This window comes from Podarcis melisellensis (genome assembly GCF_964234715.1).
Source record: "Podarcis melisellensis genome assembly, chromosome: 10".
In the NCBI taxonomy this organism is placed as follows: Eukaryota; Metazoa; Chordata; class Lepidosauria; order Squamata; family Lacertidae; genus Podarcis; species Podarcis melisellensis.
This window is the reverse complement of record NC_138542.1, coordinates 60,661,969-60,677,156: the sequence shown is the minus strand read 5'-3', so window position 1 is coordinate 60,677,156 and position 15,188 is coordinate 60,661,969. Positions and strand designations below refer to the sequence as shown.

Genomic DNA, 15,188 nt, shown 5'->3' with positions numbered 1-15,188 from the left:
GCATCAGACAGGGCCCTACAGAGCCTTATGGACAATTTGTCAATCGCTTGAATAACACTCTTAAGCAGCTAGTTCAAGACGTAGCAGCCCAAGAAGTGATCGTACACCAGCTTGCGTTTGATAATGCAAATGAGGACTGTAAGCAAGCGCTGCGCCCTTTGATGACAACGCCGAATATAGCCATTGCAGATGTGCTTAAAGCCTGCCAGTCAGTGGGGACTGAGACGTATAAAGCTTGCCTGCTAGCCACGGCTCTGTCCTCCACCGTGTCCAAAAATCCTGCAAAGGATAAAACCTGCTTTGGATGTGGCAAAGTGGACCATTTTCGTGCGCAGTGCAGATCTACCGCACAGCAATGTCACTCCAGCACAAAGTGCCCCATCTTTGATACAGGCCAGGACTTGTCAATTTTCTGAAGCACATCTTAGATCACATATTGGTCACCCTGGTTATTTGGCAACAGGAATTTTACGCCTGCTGAACTCCATTTCCGGAAGGAGGAAGTATTGCAACGCCCTTTAGTGTCTTACAGGTTGCTTCCAGATCCACAGTGGAAGGGTCCAACTTCCTTGATTTCCTGGGGTCGCGGGTTTGCGGCAATTGACGTAGACGGAGTTCCCCGATGGGTTCCAGCCCGCTGCGTTCGACCTTGGCGCTCTTCTGTTGCCTCGTCTTCGCCCAAGGAGACACCAGCACCTTGAAACCGTATTTTACGCTGTTTGCCGGTGATGACCTCTCACCTGACCTCAACCCACATTGCAGTTGGAGACATCGCCATATTGATGTGCCCTGGATTACGTCACCTTCCACAGCGGTTCCAGTGTTTCCTGGCACGTTGAAAGGCCATCTTCAACCCTATCGCGTTGGCCCCCCTTCCCCCTGGGAAGCCACCGTTTCTACCACTTATCGTTACAGTTTTGCCGCCTCTTGTCTGGGAAATGAACCTGGCTTTGAAGGATGCCCTCGTCAGACCGGCATCGCTTGGGTTTTGCCCCCCAATAGCGACCATCCCATCTGTGTCACCACGTTTCGTTGGGTTTGGATTTTTGGCTCCGCAATGCACGGAACAGTACATAAGGCCTATTTACAGCAAATGGGCTCCTGTATCTGCAGAAATGGCTGTGTGGCTTCTCCTGGTTTGTGGTTTTTGCATGCCAATAATCGAGCCACGAAATATCACGCAGGTTGCTCGGAAACAGCTATTGGAATAATTTACCATTCTCACCCTTATTGCCCCCCCGAGCAACCAATATGGCATCGTCCTGAGTGGCCCCACAATTCCACTTCACACGGATGGAGCCTCTCCGTGAACTTTGTAAAACGCCGCTTTCGTTGTGCTGCTTTCTTGCAGAAGGCCAGAAGGCCTGAACTTTATCATCAGATTTGGACTAACAATACTTACGTTAGAGACATTAATCATTTTGCTTCTATGCTTAACCTTTCTGATTGTTGGATGTGTATGCATATCCCTCCTCAATCAAAAAGATCTGGCATTTTATTACATGGTATTCCTATAAATGCTTCATATAAGATTAGCAATAATATGAAGGACAATCGCATAAGTTTACCTCCTGTATCTCTATCGCTTGTAGAATTAGCTCCTTATTGTTTTCATTTTAATCACAATAGCAAAAAATTTTTAGGTCATTATCCATATTGTAATTGGACACATGAATACATTAATGGATCTTCTTGTTTTCTTAATGTTACAACCATGAGTGGCAGACCAAAGGTTTTAATTAATAATGTCACAACTTACATGACCTATGAACAACAAGCTGCGTGTAGAGACTTTTATGTTTGGTTCGACTGGATGAGAAAGAGCAGCAGAACTACATGTTTGCTTCAATCTGATTTATGGTTACTTTGTGGCACACGTGCCTACAAAGAAATCCCCTCTGCCTTTTCTGGTACCTGCACGTTAGGTATAGTAGTACCCTTGGTATATAAAATAGATAAGCTCCCAGCGGTCCGTTTGCGTAACAAAAGGGAAGTACTATCACCTATTTCTCAATATACAGGGACGGCCATCTCTAGGTCCCTTCTGCCTTCTTTAGGTGCAGCCATGAATTACCGTGATTTGCATAAATTGGCAAACTGGACAGAAAATTTGTTTAATTCCACCATTTTGGCTTTAAAAATGATTAACAAAGAAATATCAGAAATAAGAAATGTAGTTCTTCAACATCATTATGCTTTAGATGTGATCCTTGCTTCTAAAGGTGGAATTTGTGCCTTAATTTATTCTCATTGCTGCATGTATATAACTGATCAATCGACCAATATCTCTGCTACTATTAATCATATGGAACAAATGATAGCCCATAATCCTTTAAATCCACCTGAAGGTTTTGATCCATGGGAGTGGTTGTCTTCTTGGTTACCCAATGGAGTGTGGTTAAGAAAAGTATTATTGATTGTAATTGCATGTATTGTTGGTTTTATTATGGTGTGTTGTTGCATTCAATGCATACCCTCTTTGATTTCCCAATGCACTGCATGGTGGTACCGACCACGGCCCACCACAGGGGTTACAAGAGGAATTTATGTTGCAAGGTGTAGACGCTTCGGCAAGGAAGTGTACGATTTGGACTAATGGTCCCTCTTTTCCTCTAATAATATAAACAAGAAAAGGGGATATGTGGGAAAATGATTGCTTGTACATGAGAGCATGAGCAAAGTTCTTATTGTTATAGGGTGATTTCATAGCTAGAAGCATCCTTGGAACATGAACAGCGCGTGGACAGCTCGTGATGTCCTATATGATTGGCTAACGTGGCATGGCCTGATGCTCGCATGGTCTAGTGCGAAGGTTCTTATCTGCTTGCTAGAACAAATTGCTTGGCTTGTACTTTGTATCTTTCTGATTTCACACAATAAAAGCTGTGCTGCATTAGCCCTAAAAGCAGCCATATTTCGGAACCTACAATGGTGTGAGACTGATTTTTCTTTGGATGCCGAGCTGCAACTCGACAAGACTGCAATAACTTCTGTAAGGAGGACTTTGTGAAATCTTGCAAGGAAGACTTTCAAAAGAATTATTAGTTAAGGACAATTAAAAGTAATAGAGAAATTAAGAAATGCAGAACAAGTGATAAAGAATGGAAAATCTTCAGAGGTTCTTGACAGAAGTCTAAAATATTGTGTATGGTAAGAAATTAAGTTAAATGATTGTTGGAACTTTTGTGTGTGTGTGTGTGTGTGTGTGTGTGTGTGTGTGTGTGTGTGTGGAATGCCCTCTGCAGAGATGCTGGCCTGGGGCATACAATCCAGTCTTTTAGATGCTTTTAGGTAATTTCAGTTACAATCTATTGAGTGCTTCATGCACGAAACATTGCCTTTGCTGCGAAGGATGCTGGTTTTAGCTGCTGTGTTCTACATTGATTTGGGGTTTTCACATTCTTGTGCTACAGTGAACAGGGATGAGAAACAGAGCCGAATGGCCCTGAATACACAGCTGTATCAGATGGGCTTAAACAACGCCTTTCAAAATAGGCTTAGCACAAACAGAAATAGGGACTTTCTTCGCATACAGGTCCCCAATATCCCCATCTTAGGTAACAGGCGAGCAGCTGTCAGTCACAATCCTGAGATGGTTAGACCTTTGGCTTGACTCTGCATGAGGCAGTTCAACATATTGGAGACCCTTCTTCATGTGCCTCTTCCACAAGAGGTCCGGAGGATGGAAAAATGAGAACGGGCCTTTTCTGCAGTGGCTCCTTTTTTGTGAAGTTTCTCTTCAACCAGGCCTTGGGCTGGTTGACATCTAATGCCCTTTTACATGTGTTGTGGGAGGGAGGAATGTTGCTTTGTTTTTGTTTTTATTGTGTGTTTGGTGTTTTTATCTTGTCTTTTTATGCTGTGAACCACTCTGAGATATTTGGATGAAGGGCAATATACAAATTTAATACAGTGGTACCTCAGGTTAAGAACTTAATTCGTTCTGGAGGTCCGTTCTTAACCTGAAACTGTTCTTAACCTGAGGTACCACCTTAGCTAATGGGGCCTCCCGCTGCCGCTGTGCCACCGCCACCCGATTTCTGCTCTCATCCTGAAGCAAAGTTCTTAACCCAAGGTACTATTTCTGGGTTAGCGGAGTCTGTAACCTGAAGCGTCTGTAACCTGAAGCGTATGTAACCCAAGGTACCACTGTAATAGTAATGATCATCGTCATCATCATCATCACTCTTTCCCTTTTGGACTCTTGAAGGCATTAAACATGGCTGGTATACAGTATTACATTGCACTTCTAATGTCTTTATATGCTAAAAGCTGCCCAGAGTGGCTGAGGCAACCCAGTCAGATGGGCAGGGTACAAATAATAAATCATCATAATCATCAAAGGAGATTTAAGTTATTTTTGCTTTGCAGGTACACTAATCTACAGCAGGACTACGACAAAGGATACAGAGGGAGTCTTCTTCAAGAGCAACTTTTACAGCATGAGAAATCGCTTATATTTTATGACAGCATCCTGGATTGCCCCTCTCCTTTGTCTCCCGTGGAGACTCTCCTGTGAAATCCTGCTCTGAAAATGACTGGTTGGCCACACGGCGCAGTCAGTCACCAGAGTATTGTCTGTCAGATTTTAATGATACATTCCTGTCTGTGTTTATGAACTGACTTAACAATAAATGGATTGTTGTTTCTCCTTTTCATGTCCTCATAAGATAGATAACATTTGAAATCTCAGCAAGAGCATTCAGACTTCGGCCCCGATCCTTAGCTTTCCATATGCCTAGCTCCCTTTACTGAGACACTCCAACAGGTGCATTGTAAGTGGGCAAGAGGAATACTTACAACTTTGTGTTTCCGTGTGTGTGCAAGAGTTCACTCTGAAAATGACGTTTGCCTATAATAAAATCTCTTGCATCACAATGCTGTGTAAGTTTCCTGTTCCAGAAGGTTGGGGATCTGTGTCTGTTGAGCAAAAAGTCCAGGCGACTGAGGCAGAGTAGTAAGGGGTAGGAGCATGAAGTAGTGGTAATAACATTAATAATACATTCGAGTGGCTGATATGTTCCGCAGCAACCACTCCAACCTGTGTTTGCTGATGGTATGCAAATCAGCAAGAGGAAGACGTCCACTTGTGCTTGAGAAGCAGCAGGAACATAGCTGGGGCTGATGGGAGATGTGGTTGAAAATACCTGGAGGACACTAGGTTGGAAAAAGCTGTAGCTGAGTGTCAGGGACCGTGCTGAGGAGGGTTGCACTGAGAAAAAATGTTTGGAGCCACTCCCTCATCCTGATCCTGAATCTTCCCAGGAGCAGGAGGACAGTATAGATTGGGAACAATGGTTTGCAGAGGGGCACACCGTATTTTTCGGTGTATAAGGCTAGGTTTTTCCCCTTAAAAATAATTTCAAAAATTAAGGGGGCATCTTCTACATGGATACATCTCCCCCCATTTTCTTAAATCTGAGTCCCCCAAAATAGGGGGTGTCTTATACATGGGGGCGTCTTGTAGAGGGGAAAATACGGTATTTCAGAAGGCAGAAACTGGGAAATACTGGATGGGGAACAGCTAGCAGAAGGAACACTAGAAGAGAGAGAGTTTACAGATTCACAGTCTCTGGCTAGTATCCAGACACACCCTTCCCCCAAAAGTCCTGGAGAGCTCAGAAAGTTTCAGAACAGAAAACACAGCGGCTCCAAGCTCAGATTACAAGACGTAGGAGTGACATATATTAATCGGGATGGAGGGGGCAGTGAAAGTTTCTAACTGGGAAGAAGAAGAAGAAGAAGAAGAAGAAGAAGAAGAAGAAGAAGAAGAAGAAGAAGAAGAAGAAGAAGAAAATATTCAAATACAGTAATGCATCAAACATTAAAAGCTTCCCTAAACAGGTCTGCCTTCAGATGTCTTCTAAAAGTCTGGTAGTTGTTGCTGTCTTTGACATCTGGTGGGAGGGCGTTCCACAGAGCGGGTGCCACTACCAAGAAGGCCCTCTGCCTGGTTCCCTGTAACTTGGGCTTCTCACAGGGAGGGAAAAACCAGAAGGCCCTCGGCGCTAGACCTAAGTGTCTGGGTAGAACTCCTTTTCCTTTGTTCTGCTTATCTACTGCCATGGGGGAGGAAGCTGATACCCTGAAGCCTGACGCTGAGGGTCTCAGGCTTCCTCTTCCCATCTTTTCAAGTCATAATGTAATGCCCAGAGCCACTCAGAGACATTTAGAAGAAGAAGAAGAGTTTGGATTTCACTCCCTTTAAGGAGTCTCAAAGCAGCTAACATTCTCCTTTCCCTTCCCCCCGCACAACAAACACTCTGTGAGGTAAGTGGGGCTGAGAGACTTCAAAGTAGTGTGACTAGCTCAAGGTCACTCAGCAGCTGCATGTGGAGGAGCGGAGACGCGAACTTGGTTCACCAGATTATGAGACTACTGCTCTTAACCACTACACCACACTGGCTCACACTGGATTTAGAACATTGAAAGCAATGGAAATGGAAATCAGCTCTGTACTGGACTGCAGCAAGAGGATAGCAAGGTTTCACGTGCCTCTTCCAGACCTACCTGAAGATGCCAGGGAATGAACCTGGGAGCTTCTGCATCCACAGGCAGGTGCTGAAACCACTGAGCTACAGCCCCACACTAATCCAGTATAGCTATAGCCATTATTGAGTGACCACAACCCAAACCCAAGAACCAGATGCTAAACCCTTTCATCCTGCAAAGCAAAGCAAACTTCATTAAAAACATACACACAGACCCTGTAAATTACCAAGCCTACTCTGAATGAGTTAAATGTATCTGCTGGATGACATTAAGAAGTGCTCTTAAAAAAAAAGAATTTGAACCATTTCCCAGGTACTACGGGTGAGATAAAGCATGTGGGACATTGTTTCAGGTAGAATGGGGGGGGGGGAGAAGAGAGATCAGTGGCAGGGATTAAGCTATCCATCTGTTGAGTTTGCACTGATGATGGAGCACATGGTCTCCATTGCAATGAGATGCGTTCAGAGAGCATTTTTCATTTCCACTGCCTAGCAACAAAGCCATTCAGCACCTGCAATAGTTTAAGCATTAAGCATAATTGGCTTTGCTTGACATAAATCTGTAGTTTTGTAAATAAGAACAGGGTAGTCTCGTCGTCATACCAATTAGCGGAAAGGAATGCTTTCTTGATGTCTGCTGTTTTTGGAGAGGGTAGATGGGTCTCTTTATTGAAAGGATTGCTTGCAGACAGCGCCTGGTGTTGCTGAAAGTTTGCCGAGGAAGCTCAGAGAGGTTACCCGGGGCTTCTCAAATGACCCTAGGCCAAAAGGAGAGGATCCTTTGTCTCTCTCCACCAATGCTATGGCTATATTAGCCGGCACGGAGGGGGCTCGCCCTCTTTTCGCCGGCTCGCCCTCACGTTTTCCCACCCTCCCTCCCTTTAAGTAGGCTTAGGTAGGTTTTTGACTTTGCTATGGACTTCGGTCTGTCGCCGCAAGGGGCATGGTAGGAATTTTTCCCAATTGGCAATTTCTGGCCTTTTGGTTTTTCGCCTACCTCGTAGCAACTCGTCACAACTTCTCGGCATTTGGCGGTAGGCATTGGTAAGAAGGGGTTAAGAGGATGGGGGGGAGGAACGCCATCACCTCCCCCCAGTGAGCGAAGGGTGGTCCGTTAAAGGACTCCGGGGGGCGTGGCCCTGTCCGAAGCCTATGGAGGTGTGGGCCAAAGGCACGCCCCAGAGCAATGACCCGGGGGAGCTCCTAGTCGACGTGCCTTGGCAGGAGACTCCCCCGATTTAAGGTTAACCCTTCCCCGTGTCTCCAGCAAATGGGCTGGAGCCGGATAGTCGTTAGGACCAATGCCTAAGCCAATGCCTCTCATTCCTGAATTCAATAAAGTTGTGGCCTAATTCGCCCAATTAACTTTAAATTTGATGTCTCGTGTCTTTATTTATCCTGGCGGGGGGCAGGAACTCGCCACGCAAAGTCTCTCTGCTTCGTGAGCGTCCGTCCCAATTCGTTCGCACAAAATTTCTGCAGAGGTTATGCAATGCTAGTTTCAAATGTTGGTTACTTCACATGTCTCCCACTTGGATATGCCATCATTTTTCTTTCAGCAAAATATCCTCTTCCTTTTTAGAAAGCAGATTGGTTGCACTACAAGGGCTGTAGTGCCTTTGCTATTTCATTACGAAGGCACACGCTAGCACATGAAGGTCAGTCTGAATGGGTGACAGCAGCAGTGTAGCATGGGGAGGGCACAGGGGCGGTTGCACAAAATTGTTAGGGGTGCAAATTTTCAACACCCGGTGCTGCCTCAATACAGCTGCATGCTTCCGTTGCTGGAAGTCGCTGAAAATGGCTTTTCCATGAAACCAGAAACTGACCTCTGGACAACAGAATGACTTCTCTGATCTCTGCGACTGTGATCTGCTGGGTGACACAGATGCTGTTAGGCAGTTGAATGTGTCTATTTCCCTCCCTCCCATCCACCACCCTCAGCGTGGCCCAGGACATTGGCACCCCATGTTTCACCACTGGGTGTCAATTGGAAAATAACTGTAGCTTGATACTTCTGAGATGAATGTTGCTGTGTACTCTTACCTGATGCAGCTTCTATTCTGTACCTAGGGTGCTTTGGAGACTTAAGTATTTTGGCCTTTTCTTAGACCAAAAAGCTTTTCAGAAGAATGTAAGAGCAGCACAATCTCCATAGCTGCTCCTCTTCCAACTTCATACAAGGTATTGATATGAGGGACATAAGAGCCCTGCTGGATCAGACCAAAGGCCCATCTAGTCCAGCATCCTGTTCTCACAGTGCCCAATCAAATTATTATTATTATTATTATTATTATTTAAACCCTGCCCATCTGGCTGGGTTTCTCCAGCCACTCTGGGCGGCTTCCAGCAGAATATTAAAATACAATAACATATTAAACATTAAAAGCTTCCCTAAACAGGGCTGCCTTCAGATGTCTTCTAAAAGTTTGGTACTTTTTGTTCTCTTTGACATCTGGTGGGAGGGAGCTCCACAGGGTGGGTGCCACTACCGAGAAGGCCTTCTGCCTGGCTCCCTGTAATTTCACTTCTCGCAGGGAGGGAACCACCAGAAGGCCCTTGGTGCTGGACCTCAGTGTCCAGGCAGAACGATGGGGATGGAGACACTCCTTCAGGTATACAGGACCGAGGCCGTTTAGGGCTTTAAAGGTCAGCACCAACACTTTGAATTGCGCTTCGGAAACGTACCGGGAGCCAGTGTAGGTCTTTCAAGACCAGTGTCCAGGAAGCCCAAAGTCAAGACCTGAGGGCAACAGCCTCCAACAGTGGAGGAAGAACATAGCCGTCAAGGCTGGTAGCCACTGGCAGCCCAATCATTCAGAGCTCAGAGCTCCATAATTCCATAGCTGAGGGCCATAGCTCAGCACTAGAGCATTTGCCTTGCATGCAGAAGGTCCCAGGTTCTAGTCCCAACGTATCTAAGTAGAACTGGGAGAAATCTCTTCCTGAAATCCTGGAGAGCCATTGCCGCTGCAGACAATATTGAGACAATATAAGGCAACTTTCTATGTGCCTGTTGTGTAGGCAGCGACGAATCCACAGCAACTGAGCACACGTTCATTATAATTTGGGGTTAGCACCATTTTATGACCCCATTACTGTTCCTTAACCAATCTGCTAATTATCTTTTAATTAATTATTTCTAATGTGGCATTGAATTAATTATCAATCCTCTAATTCCCCAGTTATAATCTTCTTTAATGAAAGAGAGGTTCAGCATTATAACAACATAACGCTACAGCATTATTGCAGGGTGGCGCCGTAGCAATGTGGTGCCATAATACAGGGACATTAAAGCAGCAGAGTGCTGTAGCAATGCATCTCTTTAATTTTTAAAAAAAGCAAGCTGGAAAACTGTTTTAGAAATAATTAAAGGGTTCATTTCTTAAATGATGTAAAATAAAGGGGTCATAATATTATCAGCCATCACAAGGATTATAGTTGGAAGTTATGCCATGCCCACTGGTGTGAACAGAACATTGCAGAAGGTACACAGGGAGGCATGGCCATGCTTCTGATAGCATGGGTGGAAAATTACAAGCCCTTTTGTAGCTAACAATGGAAGTGCAATGACTGGGTAGTTCAGGGCTGTTGCTCATTGGCAGAGCAGTTGCTTTGCATACAGAAGGCTCCAGGTTCAAACCCTGGCATCTCCACATTAGGTCCCTGCCTGGCACCCAGGAGAGCCACTGCTTGAGCATGTTGACAACTGGATGGGCCAACAGTCTGTCACATGGCAGGAAAGAATTCCAAACAAAGATGGGCCCAGGACTGATCTGCCGGGAGCCTGAAGGGCCCTGCCCTGCTTCTCTCCACCTGGCTTGGAACCGGGCCTGACAGGCTCCATAAAGGACTGCTGCTGCTGCTGCTCAGCAGAGAGGGCTCCGGTTTTGTTTTTTAAATTGCTTTTATTTTTTACCTATGTCATTTTAAACTGTGATATTAATGCTGTACAGTGGTACCTCGGGTTAAGAACTTAATTCGTTCCGGAGGTCCGTTCTTAACCTGAAACTGTTCTTAACCTGAGGTACCACTTTAGCTAATGGGGCCTCCCACTGCCGCCGCACGATTTCTGTTCTCATCCTGAAGCCAAGTTCTTAACCCGAGGTACTATTTCTGGCTTAGCGGAGTCTGTAACCTATAGCGTCTGTAACCTGAGGTACCACTGTATTCTTAGTTTTAGATTTTATGATTTATGTGGAAATGGTTTTCCATTTGGTTGTGCCCTTTTTGACGTGTTTTATTTATTGCTTGTGACTTTTGTTACGTTGGTGATTATGTAAATCTTGTCATGTTGTCAGCTGCCTTGAGCATTGTTTTAACTTTGGAAAGCCGGCATACAAATAAAGTGATGATGATGACGATGATGTGCTCTCCCAAACCCATGTTGCCAGCATGTTTGCACTCCTGTCTCTTTTTTGTTTTTGTTTTTTATTAACATATAAAACACATACATATACATTTACACGATACACATAGACAACACACTACCTAATTTTCATAACATAAAACATACCTACATTACTCTATATAGCACCTACCTATACTATACATATCAACATGTTTGCACTCCTGTCTCAGTGACATCCATGCTGCTTTGGCCATGTCTGCAGAATGGAATGTGGCAGGACCCCCAAGGATGTGTTCTGTGGGGAGCTAGCTTCAGGCACCAGGCCCACTGACAGGCCAATTCTGCCTTACAAAAATGTCTGCAAACATGACATGAAGGCTGGCACCATCAACCCCGCCACATGAGAATCCCTTGTGGATGACCACCATGCCTGGAGACAGACAGTCAGGTTGTGTTTCCACAGTTTATGATATTTTAAAATCCTCATGAAAATTTGTCAGCAGATTTCTCCTCATATACACGCGCTTGTATGCAATTTTGCCTAATATGTACATTTTGCAAAGCAATTTCCCTCTAGTTTTGTTATTTCCACTAATATCTACATTTTTATATGCTGGTATATGCATTTATGTGCAAACTACTTGACTGGAGAACCGTGCTGCCGATTTTGAAGGGTGGCAGCATAAAAAGAAATCGGCCCATGCATTATTTTGGAAATTATGTAGGTTCGCCTTTAAATCTTAATGGAATCAAATTTCTCCCCTTTCCCTCCTCTCCCAACAGTGAATTGGGTGTGTGTGTGTGCATGTGTGTTTTTAAAGAGACACTTCAAGAGTGAGTCCCAATTTAAATTCTGTGTCGAACTTGAAGACACACAAATTGGGAGCTAAATCTCAAAGCTTCTGGTGAGGGTCTCTGGCAGGTCACCCAAATCCAGTCACTCAAACATTTTGCGATTGCTTCCCCTGCACTTACGTAAGTGATGCTGTTTGACACCTCAGAGACAATTTCTCATGTTAGATGGGTTGTAAACGAGCACATGGTCCAGAATAATTAACGGTAACACTTCAGTCCTTTCCTGACAGAGTTGTGTTTCTCATATGCTTTGCGCTGGTCTGTCTCCTTAACTGCATGCAGCCATGCCTGAAAGACGAGAAAGAACGAGATGGACAAGTGTGTCACTGATCGAACCTCCTTTGCTGTAATTAGAAGTGTACAGGGAATAAATTATCCTCACATTCAAGCTGTCCAGCCTGCACTAATAATAACACAACCCAAAATGCAATCTGTTTATGCCGAGGCAGGGCTGAATTTGCAACCAAATGTTTTCCACTGCCCGATTGAGTTGATTAGGTAAAAACAGCTCTGTCAATACATTTCAGGTGCAGAGGGCTCCCCTCTTTTTTCTTTTTCTCCTGCAAAGCAGGCAATCTATTTCCTGTAGATCGCTAATCTAATCTTCCGTAAATTTTTAGCACCAAACTCCCTGTTGACTTAACTTGGTTGAATTTAATAGCCATCAGATGGGTAAATCAAAGCAGCTGATGTGGGACAGAAGAAGGACTTGGTTCTAAATATTCTTCTAGACACCAAGCCGTTGAACTCAAAAGCTTTGCTGTGGACAAATGCTGGCTCCCTTGCCCTGAAGAGAGATGAGTGTCACACCTCATAGTCGCCTTTGACTGAACTTAATTGTCATGGGGTTCTATACCTTTTCCTTTTACCTAGAGGTGGGGAAGAGAGTTTAGACGAACAAGATGGAGTTGTTTGTTTCTGAAAAACTATTTAGGTCTCAGTGTGAAACATACATTTTTCTTCCATCATCATCATTTTCATTATTAATACATTTATTTTATGAATAAAAGCAATGTTTTAGCATTGAATTTTAATTCTTCTCTATTTATAATTTTAACATTTACACACCATCAGCATCAAACATACAATTGTCTTCTTTATCAGCCTTTAAAAGGTTTTTGGGGTTTTTTGGATGTCTTTAAAGGTTTCTAAATGGTTTTTAAAAATTGCTTTTAGATGCCTGAATATGTTTTCATTTTTTATCATTCTAATTCAGTTTTTAACACTTTAACAATGTTATACATTCTCAATCTAGATAATATAGAAACAAATAAGGAACATTTCTGATTGAGATATTATAATATTGTAGCTATTTAATTATCAACAAGAAAAGAAAACCTAAAGAGAGAGAGAGAGGAGGAGGAGAAAGAAAAGAATAGAAAACAATTGGGGGAGTTAGAGTGGTCCTGGAGAGAGATAAAGAATCTACTGTATTTGTTGAAAACCATACAATATTTCTTAGATTTGTTAAGATTATTTGAGTAGCAGGTTTCTCACTATAAAAACTTGGAGATTCCAATGAGTCTGGATCCAGAATGATTATTAATAGATTAAATGCTTCCTTATTAATATGTATATAAAAGTGGTTATAAATATGGGTTTGAGTACTGTTATGAATGTGGTGGGAAAGGGAGAACCAAGGGAATGGAGAACCTGAATATTTTAATTTTAATTTTTGCTTTAAATTGTGTTGTTTTCGCATTTTGTTGTTTGCCGACCTGGACTGCTTTTGGAGGAAAGGTGGGGTGAGCTGGCAAAGGCTGATGGGCGCTGTGGTCCAAAACAGCTGGAATGCATCAGGCGGACAGAGGTTGGCTTGAAAGACAGAGAGGAAGGAGTGAGGTGCATGTTCTGAGGGAGGCACTTCCTCTACTCCAACACCACTGCTAAGAAGGTCCTACCAAGGTAGCCACTCACCATGTATGAGGCAGGGAGGTCATATGGAGTTGGACCTCTGAGGAAGGGAAGGAATGGCCATTGCTTCGTGGCAAGAGTTGACGCTTTACATGTGGAAGGCCCCCACTTTCAATCCCTCGCATCTCCACTATTCCTGTTGCTGTGATTTGTTTTTTGTTCTGAATTTTAAATTGCTGCAACTTGCCCTAGGGCCTGCCGGTGAAGGGTAAATCATAAACTTAATCATCGGCATAATTAATAATATGAAGACGTGATTTCCTATGACACCAGTATCGAGTAGCGTCAACTCGCCTTTTTGCTTCCCGCAGCGTTGTGTGCTAGCACCCACATAAATTTTTGTTGTTGTTTAGTTGAGACCGACTCTTCGTGACCCCATGGACCAGAGCTCACCAGGCACTCCCGTCTTCCACTGCCTCCCGCAGTTTGGTCAAACTCATGTTAGTAGCTTCAAGAACACTGTCCAACCATCTCGTCCTCTGTCGTCCCCTTCTCCTTGTGCCCTCAATCTTTCCCGGCATCAGGGTCTTTTCCAGGGAGTCTTTTCTTCTCATGAGGTGGCCAAAGTATTGGAGCCTCAGCTTCACGATCTGTCCTTCCAGTGAGCACTCAGGGCTGATTTCCTTCAGAATGGAGAGGTTTGATCTTCTTGCAGTCCATGGGACTCTCAAGAGTCTCCTCCAGCACCATAATGCACACAAATACTGGCACCTCATTTTTTACCACCACCACCCCAAAAAAAGCCACCACTGGTCATGATCATCATCATCATCACTGAGAAGAAGCTCCCACTGTATAATGTGAAGGAGACCTCGATTTAATAATAACCCCTGTGCATTAGTCTTTACCTTCAGTCCTTCTTCTAGGGAACTCAGCCTGAGATGCACAGGTTGGAGGAGTCCACTGAATGTCTCCTTCACGACAGCTTAATCGATCCCTCCAGCCCAAACGCCAGAGCACTTCTCCTGTCAGCTAGAGCCGTGCATCCCAATATGGCTGCTTCTTTGTGGGTTTGTGTATATGCTGGGCTTCCTCATTTGTGGTTTCCCCTTGTGCTTCAACGACAGAAAGAGATACCTGCTGTGAGCCATCAGCCTTGACCGAATGAGGAAGCCCATGTGTGCAGGAGTTCCATAGGAAGCAACGGGGTTCACAAGGCGCTCCATATCAGCACCGACATCTACAGATTACTGAAAATCCAGGGATATTCAGTCATCTGCCTCTCCACAGATTTTGAAAGAACACGTTCGGATTCCATCTGCCAAGACTACAAGGAGAGCTAAACTGCATTGGAGGAACTGTGGGGACATCCAGTGGTCACATGGTTTAATTAATTACAGCTGAGTTCCTCAGTGTCACGATACATCGTTTTCCAAGGGGTGTATCTTTTATCCAGTCACACTGTGCCGTGAAGCGTTGCTGGGCTTTCGGTGTGTCTGTTTGCCTAGACATATTTGCAACCACTAAATAAAACCTTGTATTTCCTCTCAGTTTGTATTTTCACCGTAAATGCTGGGAACAGAGAGAGAGAGAGAGAGAGAGAGAGAGAGAGAGAGAGAGAGAGAGAGAGAGAGACT

The 15,188-nt window shown here is 44.2% G+C and overlaps 1 protein-coding gene and 2 long non-coding RNA genes across 3 annotated transcripts in view; all 3 read left to right on the top strand.

Annotated features, from left to right (window-relative positions):
• Nucleotides 1-4,960, top strand: part of SLC15A5 (solute carrier family 15 member 5) — a 54,126-nt gene extending 49,166 nt beyond the window's left edge. Inside the window, exon 10 of the mRNA XM_081927108.1 lies at nt 4,372-4,960. Within this exon, the coding sequence (XP_081783234.1) occupies nt 4,372-4,519 (148 nt within the window). The 3' untranslated portion in view covers nt 4,520-4,960. The remainder of the gene's footprint in view (nt 1-4,371) is intronic.
• Nucleotides 1-15,188, top strand: part of LOC309378927 — a 169,842-nt gene that overhangs the window by 76,242 nt on the left and 78,412 nt on the right. The gene's annotated exons all lie outside the window — the stretch shown is intronic.
• LOC309378872 lies at nt 1,368-2,929 on the top strand. Its single transcript, XR_014172231.1, has 2 exons — nt 1,368-1,705; nt 2,058-2,929. It is a non-coding gene; the product is annotated as an uncharacterized lncRNA (long non-coding RNA).